Source organism: Schistocerca serialis, chromosome 2, assembly GCF_023864345.2.
Source record: "Schistocerca serialis cubense isolate TAMUIC-IGC-003099 chromosome 2, iqSchSeri2.2, whole genome shotgun sequence".
Lineage (NCBI taxonomy): Eukaryota > Metazoa > Arthropoda > Insecta > Orthoptera > Acrididae > Schistocerca > Schistocerca serialis.
In genome coordinates this window covers 565,216,201-565,241,344 of record NC_064639.1, presented here as the reverse complement: position 1 = coordinate 565,241,344, position 25,144 = coordinate 565,216,201, and the positions used below count along the sequence as shown (strand labels likewise).

The 25,144-nt window shown below is 42.1% G+C and overlaps 1 protein-coding gene across 1 annotated transcript in view; it reads right to left on the bottom strand.

The window, feature by feature from the left end:
* Window positions 1-24,726, bottom strand: part of LOC126456223 (brachyurin-like) — a 63,767-nt gene extending 39,041 nt beyond the window's left edge. Inside the window, exons 1-2 of the mRNA XM_050091976.1 lie at window positions 24,518-24,726; window positions 1,697-1,863 (exon numbers count right to left, since the gene is read on the bottom strand). Coding sequence (XP_049947933.1) covers window positions 1,697-1,863; window positions 24,518-24,726 — 376 coding nt within the window. The remainder of the gene's footprint in view (window positions 1-1,696; window positions 1,864-24,517) is intronic.
* Between the last annotated feature and the right edge of the window lie 418 nt (window positions 24,727-25,144).

Genomic DNA, 25,144 nt, shown 5'->3' with positions numbered 1-25,144 from the left:
CGCGTCACTCCTAAAACAGAGCAGTGTTGTCTTAGGGTCAAATAATCTAAGAAATTTGACCTCGGTGGTATCGTGATAGGTTCAGTAACGTAACATACACAAGCAGTCACCTCTCAAAGGAATCAACGCCTTGAGGTAGGCCGCTACATCACATCCAAAACGTCTCACACTTTACTATTTTAGCATTTTAAGTATTTTGTAACATGATGAAGCAATACACCGTGGAGGATTTTAAGGGGACGGCAACGAATTTGACGATTAATACCGCAGTTCCTGTCTCAAACATATCATAAACGCAGAACATCATTAAAAAGATGCTTAGCTGTTTGAAAGCTCTTTAGAGTGGCGAAATGGATAAAACGATGGACGATATCGAATAATTCGTGGAAAATTTGATGCTGGAAATGATACTTCAAAATTCAGTAACATACTCACTATAAACTTTCAAAAAACAGTTTGCACCTACAAGAGTAAACTTTAGCAGGAAGTCGAATTTCTGACGAGCAAGATATCGCAGTGCTTAGCACAGTAGACTTTCATTCGGGAAGACGACGGTTCTAAAACGCGTCCGGCCATCCACATTCAGGTTTTCTGTGATTTTCCAAAGTCGCTCCAGGCAAATGTCGACATGGTTGCTTTGAAAAGGGCACTGTCGATTTCATTCTGTAATCCGAGTCCATGCTCTATCTGTAATGATCACGCATTAAACTCCAATGTTTCTTTTGTTTCATCGTTTAACAGGGAATTCCTTTAACTCCAAAAGATTTTTCAACCCCTTCAGTTTCGTGTTAAGCACTTTTCACTGTGTTATTCTTATGTCCACGTACAGAACTAAATATAATAATTATAGGTTGCTTGGCACACGTTAGATGTCACTTCGGAACATTCTTAAGTAGTTAAGACACAAAGGAATCAGACATTGGCTGCAAGCGGAAATTGATTTAAATCAAAGAGGAAAGATGAAAATTTGTGCTGGACCAGGATTCGAACTTGAGTCTCCTGCTTACGAGGCAGATGCACTGATCACCACACCATCCGCACACAGAGCTAGCCAGCTCAGCTGCACGGAGTACGCTAGAACTCCTCCCGTCAACCCCAAAGTCTCTACTTCTCCACACCCTACTAATGTAGCGCCCCTTGCCCGTTTCCCTCATTACTCACGGCATTTTGCCGATTCCTGTTAAGAGATCATTGTCAGGAAGAATAGAAAACACGTATCTATGATTAAGATGAGAACCGCCAACAATCTCTACAGTGTGGATTTATACCAGACTTGAACTCTTCCAAGAATCAGCGAAATACCGCAGTAGTGAGGATAATAGGCAACTGGCACTACATGAGTAGTGGGTGTGTAAGTTGAGATTTTCGGTCTGGCGTGTGGTGTGACCACTGTGTCCAGATGGTGCAGTGGTCAGTTCATCTGCCTTTGTAAGCACGAGACCTGGGTTTGAATCCCAGTCTGGCACAAATTTTCAACTTTCCCCATTGTTTAACTCAATGCCCGCTTGCAGCCAATGTCCCTCTTTCCTTGGCGTCTTAATTCATAGTGGCTGCTGGATCAAAAAATTGTGTCTGTCTTTCTTTAGACGTGTCCAAAAAACCAGACAATATATGTATATTCTTTCTTAAGCAGTGTCAAAAACAGTTCAATTTTATTTGTGTGTACGCTAAATTATGGCCACACGTGTGGAGTTACTGCTGAGCTGCACGTTGGTGCCCAGGAAGATGACGGCGATGTCGTTGTTGAGCGTGTTGGCGTTGTAGCCGGAGTGCACCGTCGTCGACCTGGTGTTGATGGTCACGCGGCCAGACTCGCTGCCGCTGCGGCGGATGCCTCCCAGGATCACCGCCCACGTGCTGAACCTGTCGCAGCGGAAGGCCTCGTTACGGTTACAGATGAGCATCGATGAAGGAAAAATGTACTTTTTATTTTCGTACTCAGCAATCACTAGAATTTTCTGTCTTATTCTTCTTCTTTGTTAGCGTTAGCCCCGTCTAGTTCGGACTCGGCTGTCAAAATTTGACAGATTTTTAAAATTTAACGGGTTTATATTTATTTGACTTTTGCGGCCGGATACCCTTCACGTCCCCCCAAGCGAAGGAAGTCGTGAATCGTGTAAACTTTGTCCTGCGTCAGATTGTATTCCAACTGTTTTTGTATTGCGTTTTCTGAGGCGGAAATTGGGGACCAGCCCAACGACCCTAAACGAGCCTAAACCAGCCTATTTGCCTAAACAAGCGTAGAAAACTACTCAGAGGAAAAAGTTTCTGTTCTTATCTATATTTCAATTTATTGGTCGCAATTATAACTGCAACACTGAGAAGGATAGAAAATAACGAAATATCCGACAGGTGTACGAGTGTAAGGTAGTATGGGTCACATTGGCTCATAGTGCAAACCGCCCGATGCCAGTGTCGCTTTGGGCCGATGTAGCTCTTGCCGAATGCCTATTGGAAACCCTGGTGATAACTACTGTATCACTTGACAAGAGAGCCGTCTATTGTTGCTTCCAGCGTCTTCTTGATGACAGTCCGAAAACCCTCTGGCACCGTAAAGTACAAAATTATTAAGATTTTCGTGGCCATTTGTTGACAAATTAGTTGCTCGCTTCTGTCACGGGTTCTTCAGCTAACAATGGTTTGATGACTTTTTTGACGTTTCGTCAGCGCGAGTGGTTGGCTTTGTCAAAGCTTCACCTTCAACTGCTGGTGGTGGGCTGGAATCGAGCTCGCTCATGCAGATTGTGGCGGGTGGTTGTATCTGAAGTGAAGCTACTCACAGACGTCCAGTGTCGGCTGTAATTATCGTGTTAAGTCGAACTTAGTAGATACACTAATGCGTTAATGCAGAACACATTTTCGCTGGAGAGAGAAAAAAAAACTGTTCCAGTTTTGACCACGAGGTTCAAATTTCTCCCTGCGAATGCAAGAAAACGCACAGAAATGTTTCCATATGTAACGGGTTAGGAACTGGACGTGGGCAAAAAAGGTCAAAAAAATGAGTAAGGTGTATTGTTGATTTTGTTATAAGCCGACAGTTAAACAATTTGCTCAATATGAGCGCTGGAGACGTCGACAGATGCTTCATCTGTAAAACGTGATCAACAGTTGCTCACAGCAGCTCCGGTAGATACTGAGCAACGTGTTCTTGCATTCTGTTCTCCAGATCAGCCAAAGACCGAGCGTTTCCTGGTAAAAGTATTCTTTTGGATACCCAGAAGTCAAAAATCACATGGATTCAAATCAGGTGATCTTGCAGGCCATGCATCTGAAAAACATCTAGAGCTAAGACGTCCATTGAAGATTGCGTTAAGCAGATCTTTCACTGGGCAAGCGACATGAGGTGCCGCCCCATCTTGCATGAAAACAGTGGTTACCACAAAGTTGCGCTCTTTCAATGCTGGAATCACATGCTGCACAAAAAGGCCTCGACAACACACAGACATCACGGTATCCTCTTCAAACAACAACGGACCGTGAACAAAGATGCTTGTGAATCCATATCATACAGTCACATAGAGCGTCTGCAATGGCTCTTCATGTATAACACGCGACTTAAAAGTAGCCCGGTTTCGGCACTTCTGTGTATTCACTGCTCCCTGTAGTGCAAAATGTGCCCCACCACTCCACTTAATATTGTCCAGCTACATGCCATCAAACTCGATCCGTATCAGAAACCGAAGAGCAAATTCAGAATGAGGTTTGAGTTGCTGCACAGTTTAGATTTTGTACGGTTAGCATTGTGCCACACACCGCAAAACTTTCCGTACTATTGATCACGGGATGGACAATTCTCGTGACACTGTACGAGCACTAGTACCGCCTGGGACATGTGCTGAATGGTTAGTTACAGCAACAGGAACCTCGTTAACAACTTCCAATGGGATAGGACGCCTTCCTCTTTCAGGTGCTTTATCAAGCTGACGTGTGTTTTCGAATTTCGTTAACATCTTCTTTTAACCGCTTAATGACATCGGGTGTCTCCTCAGACCTTTCAGTTGACGATACTCTCTCAATGCAGCAATGTAATTGCTGCCATCCATGTCAAACAGTTTCACTAACAGTGTACGGCCTCTCTTCTCGATAGCTATACTCTTCACTCACGTTACGGTTTGTCAAATGTTAGCATGTATGTTATACCGTCATACAAATCGTGTACAGCGCCAGATTTGAACCTGGTGGCCAAAACTGGAATTAATCTTTTTTCAGCGTAAATGGGTTCCACATTAACACAGTAGCATATCTACCAAGTCTCGCTGATATATGATAAATACAGCCCACACTGTACCTCCATGAGTAGCTGCAAAGTTTATAACCACAGCGGTATTCTTCTAGCACGCCAACGTCCGATGGCTTCTCCGTGGTCAGCACTTACTTACATTACTTTATGCGATCAGGCCCAGAAGACCCTGCGCTGCTAAAAGGTTCTTCCTCCACTGGGCTCTATTTTGTGTCTCCTGGCGCCAATCATTCTCTATTCCAATCTGCAGCAAGTTCTCATAGATTCCATCCCTCCATCTCTTCTTTGGTCTTTCTATGGGCGTCTTCCCCAGGGAGTATAATCCATAGTTTTCAAAGGCCATCAGCATTTATCCATCCGACTGACATGTGCTGCCCATACAAGATGCTTGGTTCTCATCTGTTCAAAAGGTTCAAATGGCTCTGAGCACTATGGGACTTAACATCTGAGGCCATTAGTCCCCTAAAACTACTTAAACCTAACTAATCTAAGGACATCACACACATCCACGCCCGAGGCAGGATTCGCAGCTGCGACCGTAGCAGCAGTGCGATTCCAGACAGAAGCGCCTAGAACCACTCGGCCACAACGACCGGCTTCTCATCAGTCCTACAATGTTTGGTCTATTGTACATTTCGTCTAGTTCACAATAATGTCTGATCCTTCATTCTCCAGTGACCTCATTTTGTACCGGACCAAAGATCTTCCTTAAGACTTTCCACTCAAAAACAAGAAGATTGTTCAAATCTGTTTCCCGGACACTCCAAGTTTCACAACTATACGGTACTATGGGTTTAATCATTGTTTTATACAGCTGGAGTTTTAAATTCCTAGAGAGACCACGCGATGCAAGAAGTTGACTGAGACCAAAGTATGATCGGTTGGCGACTTGGATCCTCGCTTTGATTTCTGCTTCACATGCTGCATCTTCTGTAAAGATTACCCCAGATACTTAAATTCACGAACACTTTTGTAGGGTCGGTTTCCAACTATCAAAGGCTGGAGTGTGTCTCTTGAATAAGCATGGGTCCTGCTCATCACCAGATATTCCGTCTTTGATTCATTCACAACGAGCCCAATTTTGCTTACTTCCGCCTCTACACTTTCGCTCATCCGCATTAGTTCCTCCTTAGATCTGGACAACAGGGCCACATCATCAACAAACGCGAGACGTGTGATTTTCTCACCCTCTACAACCTTGAAGCTTTAACGAGAGACTTCTCTCATTATCGTTTCAAGTGTCAGGTTGAATAAAACCGGTGACACACCATCTCCTTGTCTCAACCCTGTGTTCATGTTGAAGCTCTCCGTGAGTTGGTTCCCGAGCTTCACTTTGCCTTTTGAATCAGTGAGACAAATTCCAACTAGGCTTACGAGTTTCTTAGGTATTCCAAACTCCGTTAGGCAGTTCCTCAGACACTCATAGTGGATGCAGTCATACGCTTTCTTAAAATCTTTGCAAAGCACATGAAGTACTTCGCCATACTACAACAACTTTTAGGTGATTTGTCGCAGCGTAAAGATGTTGTCGACAGTTGAACGGCCCTTTCTGAATCCCCTCCTGATATTCAACAATCACTTCTTCTAACCAGTATACAGTTGGACAAGAACTTGTAGTAGACGTTCAGTAGGGCGATTCCTCTGTAGTTAGTGCAGTTCATTTCGTCACCTTTCTTGTGTCTAAACATTCTGCGTGGTGTCTGTTTGTTCTACATCGTGTCTCCCTACCACTTTCGCGCAACGACGCTCTGAGGGTGTTTTTTAGGGAATTGAATAGTTTGAACCTGGGACCTGTTGCGGGTAAGGAGACGCCAGACCACACAAGACATGTAGAATTCAGAAGAGTTCAGTGAGACGAGTGATGATATAACCAAATACTTAATGATTTCAGTGTCAGCTCCACTGCACTCCCTGTAAAAGAATCTTAATACTAATTAAATTTAGTGGAAGGGGTTCAAGGCTTTCCTATTTCTAGTTAGCTGGTAAAATAACGTCGAAAAAGCATTAAGTTTACCATTGGGAATTTTATTCTACTCACAAAACATCGTTTACAAATTGCACTATTGATAAAAGGAAATGTTTTAATACAGGATGGTAAGAACCAACTGCGTTCAACAAAAATGTGAACGAATATTCCCTGAGTGGGTTTCCAAGTTCTACAATGGATCGAAGGATGAACTATGCCATATAACATCTATAATCTAGGTTTAAATTAAGTTTCACAAAAGAGAAAACTATCAAAATGGTCTACAGTGACCCTCAATTATCTTTAATTACTTATCTAACTTGTCGTAAATTGCAGTGGCTGATGTGGCTTCTCAATAACTATATAACAGAAAAGTCATCGGATTTCAGATTTTTACTTCAAGTGGCAAATGTGAACACCATGAGCTTTAATTGACGATCGACACGAGTATTACGTAAAGGGGATGTAACAGATGAGACTTCTGCAGTTCTGAGTGAAGCCTTATGCGCTCAAAAATGCGGCATCGCGTGCGTTCATTACCTTGTCGATGCTCGTCAGGCGGCGCTGGGCAGCACAGCTCCGCTCACCTCACTGTCTCGGAAGCAACTCCCTAGCAACTCTCTCCTAACTTCTCCTTACTATAATTTACCAAAGTTGGTTTAAAAACAACTATCTGGCTGTGTTTTCATCTGACCAATCAGGGTCTCAATGTTAACCTTAAGCTCCGCCTACAAAAATTCTGTCCATCCAATGAGAAACGTTATACTTTTCGTGGTGGGGCAATGTTTTTAAAGTTTGCAACGTAACAGAGAAGCGAAAAAGTCTCACGCTAAAACTTGCAGCTGGTGTGGTCCGTTTAGGGTTATCGTAAGATCTATACTGTTCTTCTGGAGGGCTCTATCTTTTAGCATGGGCTGGGGGGTGGTCCTAACGTAACAGAGACGCGAAAAAGGTCTCATGCTAAGACTTGCGGGTGGTGTAGCCCTAGCGGTTAGCTGGCGACGTGGGTGTCCGTCCGTCCCTTATCGTAGGGCCTTCCAGCTTCACACAGTTCTGCTCTCGGCTTCTGTTCTCGTTTCTCCCCTCGGAACTGCGTCTGTCACACAGTGGGAAGGTATGACATGCATTTAGGCATTCTTGTGTTAATCTGTGGTATTCCATTTGCTCACTCGTTACTCATATTACTTTGGTTAATTTAATGTCACGATTTATTTGGAGCTATGTGACATACTACTGGATTTGCTTATCATATCAAGGTTTTCATGGAAGTTGTTGGATTTGCCTGACACCTTACATATCACCACCCATCGAACTTAATTTTTGCGCTGAACTTAGGCAATAATTGAATCGATGTGTAAGTCAGTCAAAAATTATTCTGTTGTCTAAGTTTTGTTGCCTACTGTTCGGCCACGTTATTCTGTTCTATGCTAGTTTGTATTACTAATTTATATTTTTATATTCTTCCATATTATTCTTAAAAATGACAAGAGAAGAACATTTTTATGCTATTATTAATTTTTTAATTATTTTCTTTCTTTATTTAAGTGTGAAGTTTGTTTTTTTAAAAGTTTGTTATTGAAAGTGATGAGTCTTTCTCATCGATTTTCTTATAAATATTGTTTTTATAAATGTAGTAATTAAGTAAAATCTATTCCTAACACATTTTCTAAATATCATGTACAAGTAAAGTGTTTTTGTTTCTGGACACTCATTTCAACATTGTTACACTAACAAATAAGAATTATTTCCAAGAATTGCTTTGACAAAGAAATACACATACACAAGTATTGAGATATTATCCTAACAAATGGTACAAATGTTAAAAAAAAAGGAAAACATCCAGCAAGATAATTTTTTATTCTTTGTTTTTATAAGAAGAAAATAAGTAAAATATAGTTATTCTTTTATTTTTATGAGGAGAAAATAAGTGGCATATAGTTTTAGTGTTTATTATGCCTTACTTTTGTTCTTTATATACTGTCCATTTCAGAACTAATGACTTATTTTTATCGATAGTGTATTTTTTACTTAAGTCCATAGTCAATGACTGTTATTTTGTAGTTTATTAGCTGTCTGTTGTGCTTAACTTATTTAGTTTTTCACACATTTCTTTTTCACAATTCCTACATCACATAATTTGATTTCACACATTCACACAATCCTACGAATGTTTAAGCATGAGGTTGGCGAATGCGTTTGCACGAAGGTGATGGACTTGAGCGAGATGGATGTCAGCAAGTATTTGATGTACAGCTTCGTTCGTCGTTCCTTGTTGGCTTTGCAAATGTGTGTTGCTGTTGTGGAGGTCCCATAATGGAATGGAGCTGTGAGTGCAGAATCTCGTGGTTTACTTTCTTTGTATGCGTGAAAGTCATCGTTATGTGTCGCTGAAAGCGGTCGTTTTTCGTTGTAATACTTTGCAGACGACTAGTTTACAATAGGATAGGGATTTGGGAAGGTATGTCGTCTATTCTTCACCCATACTCTTTCTTGGTCTCAATTTGCGAATCTTCAACTTCTGTTCTTCCTGCTTTTTCTCTGCTTCTTACTTGATTCTTGATTCTTCTCTGGGCAGGATATGGAAATATTTATTGATAACTAGTCGCTTTGAAGTTCTCCTCCTAGTAACAGTTTGATAAATGGTTTGGACATGATATTTCTACTTTGTGTATGTTTTCTTCAGTTTTGTGCATCAGCGTGCTGTTTAATAGCGGTAGTGTGACTTTTACACATATTTTTTGCCGGTGGTGGCTTGCCCAAGCGGTCTTCTGGTTGTGCCGTTTTTTGCTCCCTCCGCTGAGTGGGGGTGCTCGGAGACCCTTCCGGCGTTTGGTGTCCCGTCGCATCTCTGCAGGGCTCCGCTACTGTGCGGGTCCGTGTTCCGTCCCAGCAGGGTTCCGCCTAGTGGTCAAATTTATTTCCCACTCTAGGAGGGCCCTCTGTTGGTCTTGCTGTCCTTTCCCTTCTCTCGACGCTTCTGCCTTGTAGGAATCGTGTCTTGCTAATTACGTCCTTTTCTTTCTTGATACTTCTCGCGTTGCAACTTGTGGGTCATTGCATCTGGTCTTTGCTGGAGTTTTTACAATGGTTCTTACAAAAAGTTTTACTTATAATCATCTGACGTATGTCTAGTACTTACATTATTTTACACTTTCTTAAAAAGCTTTACAAATTTTGGCGTCCTTTCCATGTTACAATTCTAAGATATTTTGAGTCTTAACTTATACAAGAAACCTCAAATTTGTTTTTTATTTTTGTGTAGTGTCGTGGTGTATAGCATTTTAGTATTTCATGCTGTTAGACTATCTACGCTTTACCCTTTCACCTTAATCTATGGTACTATTGGTGTTATTATTGAAACTACTTTCTTTTTCCCACCTTTCTCTCTCTTCATTCTTCTTTCTCCTGACGATCTTATCTGCAACATAATCTTGAAATATTGTGCTGATTATTTACCAGTAATAAAATTAATCTTCAAACTTGTACTGAAAGTGCTTAATAATGCCAGTCTTAGGTAAAAATACCTCTGCTTTATCTCGTAAAGTACCCTCTAGTTCTCTTTTACTGTGTTCCGAAATAACTTGAACTTCTTGCAATTTTTCGTCGATTTCTTTATGGACTTCTAACATGAGTTGAGGCGAGTCCGCCTTTTGTGCATACCATTCTAATTCTTCATCCTCTTTATCTCGCGTCATTCTTAATTGTTTGTTTGTAACTGCTATTTCTTCTAATTTTAGCTTTTGCTCAAAGAGAAGTGTGACATTCCCGAATGTTACGCTACCTTTCCCCATATCTATTATCGCTCGTCTCTCATTTAAAAAATCTGCACCTATAATCAAATCTATAGTTAGTTTAGGTATAATCACGAAGTTGGCTTCGATCTTTTGACCTCGGCACGAAAGAGTTAACCTTGTTTTTCTCGTAACTTCCGCAGCATTGTTTCTAATAGGACCTCTTACTTTAATCTTACGTGTTTTCAGAACTGGCAATTCCTCATTGGCATTACACTGCATGAATAAATGTTCTGAGATCGCAGTCAGTTCACTTCCGCTATCAATTACAATATTGACTGGGATATGCTTTTCCATGGCCTTCACAATTGGTTGAATTTGAAAGGGTTGGTCCTGTTCTTCTTCTTCTTGCATCAACGAATCCTCCACTGAATCATACATGAGTCTTTTTAGGAATTTCCCTTGTGAATTCGAACTTTCTGTAGGATAAGCTTCGACTGCTACTTCTCTCTCTTTTATTTCCTCTTCTCTATTTCTTCCTTCATTTACGCTTTCTTCAACATCCTCTGCTTTTTCCTCATCCTCTATCTTCTCCTTCTTCGTCGCTACTTCTACATAATCGCATCTAAATGCTCTAATTATCGCTTCATAACTTCCTTCATTATATACGTCGGGTTGTGGACCCACTCGTAACTTATTTTCAACTTCTGTCGACTGCGCATTATCCTCATTGAATTCGCTTTCCCTGGTTTCCATCTCAAATAGGTCTGCAATACTCATTACTTCGTCCTTTCCTCCTACATTCGTTGTGCATGCCTCTGGTAATTCATTTTCCTCGTCAGTATTCTCCCAATTAATTTCGTCCCAACACGATATTGTTATTTTCTTGTCTTCGTTTTCATCTGGTCCCTGTGGATTTGTTTCTTCCTTCTTCTCTTCTCGTGATAAGATTTTTACTTATCTGTTCAAGTTGTTGCAATTGTCCTGGGTCGGTGCGTCATTCTCTTTGGCATGGGCACTTAGCTGTCAAATAGAACGTTTATCGGGGTTTGGTGGTCTTACCTCCACCTCTTCTATCTTTATTCTCTTTTCTTGTTCAGCTTGTTGATAGTGGTTTCTTTCTTGATAATTTGTCGGTCTATTGGCTCTCCAGTACCCTTTCCGGTTGTCGTTATTCCCTCTGTAATAGTTGTTGCCGTTCCTGGGTGAATTATAGTTATTGCCATATTCTCTTCTAAATCCATAACCGGTTCTTTGTTGAAATCTATTGTCGTTTCTTGGTGCGAAGTTATCACATCGTTCGTAATTATAGTTTCTTCGTAATGTGTCTTGTGGATTCCACTGCTTTTTGCTTTCGTTTTCACGTGCGCTTCGTCTTTTTCTTGCGTCATCTTCCGAAAATATGAACTCTAGTTCCTTTAGAATACCTTTAAATACTTCGACGTCGTTGCCTCCGCAACCTACTAATGATTGCTGGTATTTCAATGGTAACTTCATCGCGCATAATTTAATCAACTCTCCGTCACTGTATGGTACATCTAAGCATTGATTTTTCTTTGCCATTAATTCGAAAAAATTCACGGGACTCTTGTCTCCTGAATTTTCAAGATATGGGTTCTGTAATAATTCGTACTTCACTCTGTTCTGTGCTTCGCTGGACCAATATCGTGAGAGAAACTTCTCTCTGAAATCTTCGTACGATTGGCATGTCGCTGCAACATTCTGCATGGTTTCTGCGACTGTTCCTGACATGTGTGCACATATAAAGTCTAATTTGTGTGCTGGCGTCCAGTGTTCTGGTAATCCTACTCGGAATTGATCAATAAAAGTTCGTGGATGTAATGAGTTTCCTTCTCGAAAGTGTTGAGATTTTCTGACTGTGAGGAAATGCTCGTTGTCGTACTTCGTCATAGTTCCATATGAAATTCGCGATTCTTCGCCACTTTTGTTTCTGATAATTTCTCCCGTCGTTCTTTCCGGTTGTGGTAGATCCATTGGATATTGTCCACTGTAACTTTCGCCTACCCTTGCGGAGTATCGTTGGAGTGGTACGCAATAATTTTCTTCCATCGGTTGTGTACGTGTAGCTGAATCCATTGCACTGTACTCTTCGCGACCTGGCTTTCCATTGTCACGTATGTTACTTTCCGCCTGTGATTGGAATCGCAAATGCATGATATCTTCGTTAATTGCTTGTTTTTCCGGTGCTGTTGCAGATACGGATGTGGTTGCAGACTCTGTGCTTGTTCGGTCCTGTTCACTACTCTCTTCAATGGTTTGCAACAACTCTGTTCGCAATTTCTGAAATTGTCGCTTCGTTTGCGCTTCTATTTCGACTATGCGGTTATCACATCTTTTCAGCGCTGCTTTTGTCATACGTTTGTGTAACACAATGTTTTCAACAATTTCACGCGCTGTACCTGCTGCTTGTCTAGTAATTACGTTTATCTGTTTCTCTAGTTTCTTGACTTCTCCCTGGGTGTTGTTACGTAATGTTTTGATCTCGTCCTGAGTGTCACTACGCAATGTTTGTACGTCCACTTGTACCTTGTCAATGTCTGTTCTCAATTGATTGTAACCTGTTATTAAGTTTCCTATCACTTCTCGAGATTCTTTTGCCTCGCCTTCAATATGACTTAGGTGTAACTGATTTTTGTTTTTGTTTTGTTCTTTAATCTCTCGCATTTGTCTCGTGGTTTCTGCATTCTGAATTTGAATTTGGTTCGCTATGTCTTTATTATGTCTTGTCATGGTTTCCGTAATTTGTTGTAGTAATTCTGCCAGATTGTTGGGTCCTATTGCGTTTTCTTCCGACGTCCTACGCTCTGTGTTTTCGCCCAATTGTTGGTTTGCAACCGATTGCATTGAACTGTGCGGTGACACGTTTCTGCTCGCATTCCTTGTACTCTGTGGTGAGGGAGCTCTGATTACTTGTACTATGGGTTCTACGTATTCAAGACGCAAGTTAGAATCCTCATCGACTGTCTCTCTACTTTCCTGCTCCTCTGTCGTATGCTGACTTACGTTTTCTATGCCTTGGCGTACATTATACTCGTTATGGTGCGTTATATGTCCTATTTCTCGCGATACTGCATCGTCTGTTGAACTGGCCTCTATTCTCTGACCATTTTCATGCTGGGTCTCTACCTCAATTCGGTCAAGGTCTCGATCTGCCATTGCTAATCTTTCCGAATCCCTTATTTTCTGTTTTAAAAGCAATTCACGCGCCCTACTTCGAGTCAACATGCGCTCATACGATCTCACGCGTTTCATAGAATTTTTGTTCACACGACTTGACGCTACCAAGACTGACAATCCATTCACTTACTTGTTGGGTCAGAACCAACTTGTCAACGATGTATCCGCCACCTGTGCACTTGCATTGAGGAGAAAACTTAATTCTAACAATATTAAAATTCACAACTTAATTATGCTATTGTCTCTGAATCTTTCTTACTATCTATCACTGCAGCTACTGTTTTAGAGTATTTAAAACTTTAGGAAAAATAAATTTTTTACTACGAAAATTTTTCAACAGGATATTTTTCTGACCTAGTTAGGCATGTGGTCGACCTTCAATCATGGTATTTTACCATCCTGGCAGGGTCGCCATTTTCTAAACATTCTGCATGGTGTCTGTTTGTTCTATATCGTGTCTCCCTACCACTTTCGCGCAATAATGCTCTGAGGGTGTTTTTTAGGGAACTGAATAGTTTGAACCTGGGACCTGTTGCTGGTAAGGAGACGTCAGACCACACATGACATGTAGAATTCAGAAGAGTTCAGTGAGACGAGCGATGATATAACCAAATACTTAATGATTTCAGCGTCAGCTCCACTGCACTCCCTGTAACAGAATCTTAATACTAATTAAATTTAGTGGAAGGGTTTCAAGGCTTTCCTATTTTTAGTTAGCCGGTAAAATAACGCCGAAAAAGCATTAAGTTTACCATTGGGAATTTTATTCTACTCACAAAACATCGTTTATAAATTGCACTATTGATAAAAGGAAATGTTTTAATACAGGATGGTAAAAACCAACTGCGTTCAACAAAAATGTGAACGAATATTCCCTGAGTGGGTTTCCAAGTTCTACAATGGATCGAAGGATGAACTATGCCATATAACATCTATAATCTAGGTTTAAATTAAGTTTCACAAAAGAGAAAACTATCAAAATGGTCTACAGTGACCCTCAATTATCTTTAATTACTTATCTAACTTGTCATAAATTACAGTGGCTAATGTGGCTTCTCAATAACTAAATAACAGAAAAATCATCGCGTTTCAGATTTTTACTTCAAGTGGCAAATGTGAACACCATGAGTTTTAATTGACGATCGACACTAGTATTACGTAAAGGGGATGTAACAGATGAGACTTCTGCAGTTCTGAGTGAAGCCTTATGCGCTCAAAAATGCGGCATCGCGTGCGTTCGTCACCTTGTCGGTGTTCGTCAGGGGGCGGCGGGCAGCACAGCTCCGCTCACCTCGCTGTCTCGGAAGCAACTCCCTAGCGACTCTCTCCTAACTTCTCCTTACTATAATTTACCGAAGTTGATTTAAAAAAAAACTATCTGGCTGTGTTTTCATCTGACCAATCAGGGTCTCAATGTTAACCTTAAGCTCCGCCTACAAAAATTCTGTCCATCCAATGAGAAACTTTATACTTTTCGTGGTGGGGCAATGTTTTTAAAGTTTGCAACGTAACAGAGAAGCGAAAAAGTCTTACGCTAAAACTTGCAGCTGGTGTGGTTCTTTTAGGGTTATCGTAAGATCTATACTGTTCTTCTGGAGGGCTCTATCTTTTAACATGGGCTGGGGGGTGGTCCTAACGTAATAGAGACGCGAAAAAGGTCTCAAGCTAAAACTTGCGGGTGGTGTAGCCCTAGCGGTTAGCTGGCGACGTGGGTGTCCGTCCGTCCCTTATCGTAGGGCCTTCCAGCTTAACACGGTTCTGCTCTCGGCTTCTGTTCTCGTTTCTCCCCTCGGAACTGCGTCTGTCACACGGTGGGAAGGTATGACATGCATTTAAGCATTCTTGTGTTAATCTGTGGTATTCCATTTGCTCACTCGTTACTCGTATTACTTTGTTTAATTTAATGTCGCGATTTATTTGGAGCTATGTGACATACTACTGGATTTGCTTATCATGTCAGGGTTTTCATGGAAAGTGTTGTATTTGCCTGACACCTTACATGTGTATAAGGCATATGACAGCTGTTTTCCGATCTTCTGGGATATCCTCCAAAATCCAGATCCCCTTGATTAATTGGTGGATTTTCTTGTGGAGTCCCTCCCCTCCAGCTTGAATGATTTCTGCCTGGATTCCATCTCCTCCCGGGCTTTTGTTGTTCTGTAGCTTCATTATCTGATTCTTTATTTCCGCTAGTGTGGGTGGAGGATACTCTAAATCTGGAATGTCAGGAAACTGAAATTCAAACAGATCATTAGGTTAATCACAGTTGAAGAGTCTCTTGAAGTATTGTTTCCACCTTTCAGCAATGTCAAGCTCACTTGCGAGTATGCGCCCATTATTGTTGTTAATGAATTTTTGGCGGCTTTAATATTCCTTCTTGAAGAATTTTACTTTCTGGTACATCTTTCGCGCCTTTCCCCAAGAAAGCTTGTTGAGCCTCATCTACCAGTCCTTTAACGTACATTCTCTTTGCTCTTCTCGGGGTTGCTTGAGTAGTTCTTCAACTTCTTCGAACTGTGCTTTGCCTTGAACAAAATCAGCCCCTTGTGATCAGCTCTCCTTGGCTTCTCTTCTCTTTGCTAATGCCGTAATGTATTCATCCCCAAACCAAATCCTTTTGCCTCTGATCCGCTTCTTGATGACTACATTCACCGCATCATTTACGGCATCCTTAACTTCTTTCCACATTTGATCTGGGTTCTGTTGTGAAACCTCTTCCTGTAGATTTTCAAAGCGGTTGCTGAGCTGAAATTCTTCTTTCTTTGTGTTATTTTTCAGCGCATCGATATGGTAATGTACAGTTTTTGTAAGGTTGTTTCTAACTCTGGCTTTGGCTTGTACTTTTAGCCAGCTGTTAACGAGGAAATGATCACTCCCACACTCTGCACCCCTTGCTGCGTTTACATTCCTCACCCAGTTCTTTGCTTTGATATCTGTTGCAGTGTGATCTATCTGATTAACTGTTTTACCATCTGGCGATACCCAATGCCCTTTATGTATGTCCTTCCGTTGGAAATTCGTGCTGCTTATGAATATCTCTTTGGATGTTGCAAAGGTTATGAACCCGATGCCATTGTCATTGCTGAGTTCATGACGGCTGTGTCTTCCGGTTGTTGACTGGAATACGTTCTCTCTTCCAACTTTAGCATTCATGTCTCCCAGTAGTACTTTACAATTATTATTTGGGATGGCATCTATGACTACCTCCAGTTCCGCGTAGAATTCATCCTTCACTTGGAATGTACTTTCTTCTGTGTGTGTAAAGCAATTCACAAACGATATTTTACATCTCTCTCCGTCTATTGTTAAAACTGCTATTCTAGGGCTCACAGCCTCAAATCCAGATACATTAGCAGCCAGTGCCTTATTCACACAAAATGCCATACCCAGTTTGTGTCCTGTCTCACAGCCTCCGTGCAAGATTGTGTACTTCTCGATATCTTGGGTAGCAGTATCCTCCCAACGGACTTCCTGCAAAGCGACAAAATCCATCTTATATCTTTCGATCTCCTTGACTCGATTGATTGCGGCGCCTGTTTTATATAAACTACGAATATTCCACCTTCTAAATCGTAAACCTTGTTCTCTCAATTTTCGTCTATTTTGTATTACCAAATTCCTTTTAGTCTGTTTACCATGGACAAATTTTCCGTGATGGAGTGGTAACCCATCGCCAACCCTCAACCTGGAAGACCAGAGTATTTGATTTTGGGGTAACCTTCCCCTCGATTAATTACTTTCTCCTCAACTGTCGAGTTTCATCTCCACTTTTCTTACAAATGTGAAACGATGAAGGACAAAGAGTGGAAAGATAGGTCGTTGTGAGACACACTTCGTCTGGTTCATCGACTGAGACCTGTCTGACTTGGGAGGCCCTGCCAGTAGCTACACTACTGCCGAAATAGTGTCATCTGAACACGCAAACCTCTCCGCCCACACGGACAGTGCTTCTTTAATGCGGTGTCTCCTGGAGAGGTCATTACCGCTGTTACTCTCCCCTTTCTATCTGCAACGGTCGTTCGCTGCAGCACGGGAAGCCAGGATCCTTTCACCTTGAGGCTTTCCTCTTTTTTGTTGAAGTTATTGTCATTTTTGTGTATTTCTATATCTTCCCAGCATATGCGGGTGTGGTAGCTCTTCTCCACAGCAAGAACTTCAGTGTCGGCGAAACGCATTGATCGACACCTACTCTAACCGTGAAATCACTGCCCGCTCCAGAAAAGAGGTGTGATTAATACTATCATGTCCGCCTCGAAAGCGGACTGATCAGCGCGGCGGAATGCCGTGCAAGGTGGTCTGGGTTCGATTCCCGGCTGGGTTGGGATTTTTTCCGCTAAGGAACTGGGAGTTGTGTTATCTTTCATCAACATATCATCCCCATCGACGCGCAAGTCACCGAAGTGGTGTCACCTAAAATGACTTGCACCAGGCGACAGGTCTACCAGGCGAGTGGCCCTAGTCACACGACATTTCATTTGAATACAATCGTATTGCTTGCAAGACGTATAAGAGAGCTTCAGCACCTAAAAAGTGTTCTAAGCAGAGACGGATACTGCACGAGTTACATAAGAAGTGTCACGTAATCAAACATTGAACGAAATGACACGTCGAAAGAACGCGTGTTGGATGCGGTGTTCTTGCCACACATTCCTAAAGTGACGTACAGAATCGGTGACGTATTGCACAAACACGGCCTAAATCAGGAAAGCAGGTCAAAGAGTGTCTAGATCGGGAAAGGAATAAAGGTGCCCACTTGCAATTTTGGGAATATACCGCACAGCATGTGCATGTGGGAGAGTCTGTTCTGCAACGACTGGACGATCTATGAACGCCAAAATTACCGAATATAAGCGGCATCGCAGTTGGTACAGGTGGAGAATTCGGCCGTGGCGCAGTACGCGCTTTATGAGAGGGACCACATAAGAAAATTCGCCGACATTGAGGAACTTGCTGTGGAGAGTAGGTAGCACACCCCCGTACAGAAATCTACAAAAATAGTAGCTTCAACAAGAAAGAAAAAAGACTCGAGGTTAACAGATCCTGGATTACTGGCTGCAGCGAACGACAGTTGCAAATAGTAAGGGGTAAACCACAGCAGTAATGATCACGGAAAAGCCCACGGACGTTGGCGCGCCAGGTACATGTAATCTGTGGCCGCGAGCTCGATTCCAGTCCGCCACCAGCGGTGGAGGATGAAGTTTCGACAATGCTAGCTACTCGTGCTACGAAACATCAGCCGAAGAACCCAAGACAGAAGACTACAAAGTACCTTCATGTGTTTCAAGCTGAACTGAACACGAGTCTGTCATTGTTTCTGTATTATACAACATCGGTCGCAAGGAACTCTTCAGGTACAACACATACAGTACTGCAAAAGACAGATCACCATTTAATGCATGCACAACAAATATCGCAAACACCTAGTCGGCTGTTGATGTCTTTAATTTTGCTGTTACTCGGGAGAAAACTTCTCGTTTACATCTCCCAACAGTTATTTTATTGGGAGGCGTCACGGACGAGCTATAGCTCGTTAGATAGGCGCTTCTCGTTGCAAATATTCAAGCTCTGTATCTCAGGGTGGAGAGCACAGTGTTGCGTTGCTTCATAGTATACTAAAGATGATCTCATACAGGGTAACTAGCCTTCTCCTGAAACTGATGAATAGGAAGCTTGCCAGAACGTCCCTACAAAACAACACTTATAAGCTTAATAACACGGGAAGATTTTGTCAGCGAAATTTGGCGTCAAGGTCTACATTTGCAAACATACTGCCTCGTGAAAAAAACTGAAGCACCTAAAACAGGAGGAAGAAAAAAATGAAACTTCGTGGGTTGAGAGGGTGTGTGATGCCATTTCGGTAAGGACAATATCGAGGCAAATTTAAAAAGAACTTGCAGTTGGAGCTCATTTATAAGTATAACGTTGCCCCTCTGGCCGCGATACATGTACCGATTCGGTTGGGAAAGGTACCATGAAGGCGTTACATCCCATACTGAGGCTAGCTAGGCTGTGACTGTTGTACCTGTAGTACCCCGAAAACTGGCACTTCGACTAAGGTGACGTCCGAGCTGGCCCCGCACAAGCTCTAACGATGACATATCTGGGGTCTTGCTGACCACGGGAGTCACTCGAAAGCACGCAGACTGTTCATAGAGACACGTCCCATGTGCTCTGTCGAAAATTGGCATAACTACACTGTCACATGAGAGGTAACATATGAGGATATCCGCTACATACTGTTGTGTGATTAGAGTTCCCTCAATAACTGCCAGCCGTGACCTGAAGTCGTATCCGAAGGCTCCCCATACCAAGAGTAACACCGCTGAGCCTGTCAGAACTTCGGAAGAATGAGATCTCTCCCCAGGTAGTCGCCATATTTGAAGGCCTGCAGATCGGCAACTTATCGCTGAACACGATGCGGCACTATTCATCAGCAATCCATGCTTCCTGGTCATGGTACCATTTCGAAAACAGCAGTTTTTGTTGTGGTGTTAATGGCAGCCTACGCATGCGACGTTAATTTCCTAGTCTGGCTGCTTCTAGTCTCCAACCAATGGTGCGAAATGATACAGAATGTTGTAAGGAGTCCACTTGTAATGTCCCCACAGAAAATACCCTCTACCACGCACCAATTAATCATTTTCAATCAAACCATCCACATTCATTCACTTTGGAAAAGTTATCTGATCTGATTTTCTCGTAATATATGCGGCGACAGCTCGACGACGCCAAAGTATTTTCTAGTGCGTTTATTCTTTCAAATAACAGAGATGCATATATACATTCTCCATGGTTGTTAGAGTGGTAACTAGGACAGCTTCTGGAGTATCTGTTGAGGGATTGACGTGTTTCTGAGAGATACATATTCTGCTTTTCTTCTCGCTAAAGCGAGCCCGTTAACATTTGTGTCGCTAGCGGTTTGTTTGAGGAGAAAGAGACTGTAAATGGAAAATAATTAAGGCGTGGAATCACCGGAGATCTGGATATGTAATGGAGATGGATTTAATACACAATTGCCTCCATAAATAAGGTTTGTGACTTTTTTGTTCTGGAGTGAATGAACGAATGAGATTTTCCTGAATCATTTGATGATCACGTTGGCCCTGTAATTAGTGGGGAAGTTTCAGCTGTGTCGAAGAGAGCCTGCAATCACTGAGTCTGTGATAAATCGTCCAAAAAGGCTTCGTACACATCTGGAATTCGCAATCTTTCGTAAAAGGAACAAATTGTCCAAACGATTGATTCTCCCGACAGACTGCAGTGTTTAACAGTAATAATAAATGTAAGGATCTCTTACAGCCAGCCAGCCGCTGATTACCAAGACGAAGGATTCCACCAAAGATCCTATTTGGCTGATTTCACGTAATGAAATATTATACTAAAAACTGTACATAGATAAAAGAGAGAAAGAGAGAGAGAGCGAATGAAAATAGAGATAATACTAATAATCCTCCATTAGTCTAATTTTTCGCCTGTCTTATCACGGATCAGCCAAGAGGCCTTACTTTACTGTATAGATTTATGTGTGAAGGTGAAGGGATCTTAAAGGCAACAGCTTCACGTCTATACAGACAAGACATTACACAGAGATAGCGGCTAGCTCCATTCATCATCTGTTCTTAGATAAAGAGACGGCAACTTATTATCCGAACATTTAAAAAAATGTTAAACACTGTTTGTTCTCGGATGGCGGCTGCAGATGGTTACGATGTTTTTGGGGCATATAATGGTCATCTTCCCTTGTGGTAGTGCCGGCCGGTGTGGCAGAGCGGTTCTAGGCGCTGCAGTCTTGAACCGCGCGGCCGCTACGGTCGCAGGTTCCAATCCTGCCTCGGGCATGGATGTGTGTGATGTCCTTAGGTTAGTTAGGTTTAAGTAGTTCTAAGTTCTAGGGGACTGATGTCCTCAGATGTTAAGTTCCATGGTACTCAGAGCCATTTGAACCATTTTGAACCTTGTGGTAGTAAGACACTGTTGACAGATTGTTTGCCTGCCCTCACGTTCCTATGCAGTCCAACGTTGGGCCATTGTCACATACGAATGCCCCAGAAATCTGGATATTCCACGATTCGACTAGCCGGCCGAATTGAGACCCACAGTGATTCCCCTTTGAGACTCTGTCATATGCTAATGATACTACCTCAGGCGAGTAGGCGGAATCTCGGTATCCTTCACAGTGACGACTCAATGTGTGGCGGTGTTCACGACTCTTATATACACTACCAGACCTGGTAACAACACTGAACACGAAGAACACTAATGAACTCTAGCGGCCGTTCTACGAGTCACAGAAAAGAGCAACTCTAATAATTCACGAATCCGCTGATTATGTGTCAGTATGCGAAGCTTTACTGTATGGTTAAATGATGATGGCGTCCTCTTGGGTAAAATATTCCTGAGGTAAAATAGTCCCCCATTCGGATCTCCGGGCGGGGACTACTCAAGAGGACGTCGTTATCAGGAGAAAGAAAACTGGCGTTCTACGGATCGGAGCGTGGAATGTCAGAACCCTTAATCGGGCAGGTAGGAAAATTTAAAAAGGGAAATGGATATCGTAAAATTAGATATAGTGGGAATTAGCGAAGTTCGGTGGCAGGAAGAACAAGACTTTTGGTCGGGTGAATACAGGGTTATAAATACAAAATCAAATAGGGGTAATGCAGGAGTAGGTTTAATAATGAAGAAAAAAAATAGGAGTGCGCATAAGCTACTACAAACAGCAGAGTGAACGCATTATTGTGGCCAAGATAGACATGAAGCCCACGCCTACTACAGTAGTACAAGTTTATATGCCAACTAGCTCTGCAGATGATGAAGAAATTGAAGAAATGTATGATGAAATAAAAGAAATTATTCAGATAGTGAAGGGAGACGAAAATTTAATAGTCATGGGTGACTGGAATTCGGTAGTAGGAAAAGGGAGAGAAGGAAACGTAGTGGGTGAATATGGATTGGGGGTAAGAAATGAAAGAGGAAGCCGCCTGGTAGAGTTTTGCACACAGCAGAAATTAATCATACCTAACACTTGGTTCAAGAATCATAAAAGAAGGTTGTATACATGGAAGAAGCATAGAGATACTAAAAGGTATCAGATAGATTATATAATGGTAAGACAGAGACTTAGAAACCAGGTTTTAAATTGTAAGACATTTCCAGGGGCAGATGTGGACTCTGACCACAATCTATTGGTTATGAACTGTAGATTAAAACTGAAGAAACTGAAAAAAGGTGGGAATTTAAGGAGATGGGACCTGGAAAAACTGAAAGAACCAGAGGTTGTACAAAGTTTCAGGGAGAGCATAAGGGAACAATTGACAGGAATGGGGGAAAGAAAAACAGTAGAAGACGAATGGGTAGCTTTGAGGAATGAAATAGTGAAGGCAGAAGAGGATCAAATAGGTAAAAAGACGAGGACTAGTAGAAACCCTTGGGTAACAGAAGAATTACTGAATTTAATTGATGAAAGGAGAAATTTAAACATGCAGTAAATGAAGCAGGCAAAAAGGAATACATACGGCTCAAAAATTATATCGACAGGAAGTGTAACATGGCTAAGCAGGGATGGCTAGAGGACAAATGTAAGGATGTAGATGCTTACCTCACTAGGGGTAAGATAGATACTGCCTACAGGAAAATTAAAGAGACCTTTGGAGAAAAGAGAACCACGTGTATGAATATCAAGAGCTCAGACGGAAACCCAAAGAAGGGAAAGCAGAAATGTGGAAGGAGTATATAGAGGGTCTATACAAGGGCGATGTACTTGAGGACAATACTATGGAAATGGAAGAGGATGTAGATGAAGATGAAATGGGAGATTCTGCGTGAAGGGTTTGACAGAGCACTGAAACACCTGAGTCGAAACAAGGCCCCGGGAGTAGACAACATTCCATTAGAACTACTGACGGCCTTGGGAGAGCCAGTCCTGACAAAACTCTACCATTTGGTGAGCAAGATGTATGAGACAGGCGAAATTCCCTCAGACTTCAAGAAGAATATAATAATTCCAATCCCAAAGAAAGCAGGTGTTGACAGATGTGAAAATTACCGAACTATCAGTTTAATAAGTCACGGCTGCAAAATACTAACACGAATTCTTTACAGACGAATGGAAAAACTAGTAGAAGCCGACCTCGGGGAAGATCAGTTAGGATCACGTAGAAATATTGGAACACGTGAGGCCATACTGACCCTACAACTTACCTTAGAAGCTAGATTAAGGAAAGGCAAACCTATGTTTCTAGCATTTGTAGACTTAGAGAAAGCTTTTGACAATGTTGACTGGAAAACTCTCTTTCAAATTTTGAAGGTGGCAGGGGTAAAATACAGGGAGCGAAAAGCTATTTACGATTTGTACAGAAACCAGATAGCTGTTATACGAGTTGAGGGACATGAAAGGGAAGCAGTGGTTGGGAAGGGAGTGAGACAGGGTTGTAGCCTCTCCCCGATGTTATTCAATCTGTATATTGAGCATGCAGTGAAGGAAACAAAAGAAAAATTCGGAGTAGGTGTTAAAATCCATGGAGAAGAAATAAAAACTTTGAGTTTCGCCGATGGCATTGTAATTCTGTCAGAGACAGCAAAGGACTTGGAAGAGCAGTTGAACGGAATGGACAAGGAGGATATAAGATGAAAATCAACAAAAGCAAAACGAGAATAATGGAATGTAGTCGAATTAAGTGAGCAAAATAACTGATGATGGTCGAAGTAGAGAGGGTATAAAATTTAGACCGGCAATGGGAAGGAAAGCGTTTCTGATGAAGAGAAATTTGTTAACATCGAGTATAGATTTAAGTGTCAGGAAGTCGTTTCTGAAAGTATTTGTATGGAGTTTAGCCATGTATGGAAGTGAAACATGGGCGATAAATAGTTTAGATAAGAAGAGAATAGAAGCTTTCGAATTGTGGTGCTACAGAAGAATGCTGAAGATTAGGTGGGTAGATCACGTAACTAATGAGGAGGTGCTGAATAGGATTGGGGAGAAGGGAAGTTTGTGGCACAATTTGACTAGAAGAAGGGATCGGTTGGTAGGACATGTTCTGAGGCATCAAGGGATCACCAATTTAGTATTGGAGGGCAGCGTGGAGGGTAAAAATAGTAGAGGGAGACCAAGAGATGAATACACCAAGCAGATTCAGAAGGATGTAGGTTGCAGTAGGTACCGGGAGATGAAGAAGCTTGCACAGGATAGAGTAGCATGGAGAGCTGCATCAAACCAGTCTCAGGACTGAAGACCATAACAACAACATGCGAAGTTACATTGACGTCTGATCGTGTCTTCTGGGTGCTTCACTTTTTTGATCAGAGAATGTAAACGGGACATATTTAGGATGTACTTGATCGTCTTATTGATCCTAGTGTCGGGTCACTGGTCTTCGAACTCACCCAGAGACGCAGTGCGCCGCGGTGATGACAGCAGAGGTGGAGATGTGCGAGCCGCCGCACAGGTGGGAGCTGTCCATGGAGACGGCGGCCTGGTGCGGGAACTGCCCCTGGGAGGCCGCACTGCCACCCACGATGCGGCCACCAGCGTCCTCAGCTTCTGGGTGTCCAGCTGCAGCAGACAAGGAGCTGGCCGTGGACGGGGTGTTCATTCAAAGGCGACAGGAGGCATTTGGGAAGCGAACCAGTGTTTATCCTGGTTGTGGTTCCTCCTCGTTTTTGTAGTCTTTCGTGGATGCTAAATTTTAGTTTATTAAGTTGGCGGCTGACGATGTCTTCGATCTCCAGGGCCGTGTTCCGTTTACTTTTATTTAAAGCTGAGAGGACGAGTCACAAACTTTATTAAAATCTCTTGAAACAATGACAGTGGACGTAACGTACCTTGACATCGTCGTAAATTGTTTATTCACAAGCCATGTTTTTAAGCAAGGTCAGTCTAATTCGGTGAGCAAACACTATTTGTATTTAATTAGAACTGATTTCAAGCACTCAGAATTGAAAATAAATGTCTTGACAACTTATAGTCGTCGTAATTAAGTTTTCACGTCAGATTACACGCTAAAAGTCAGA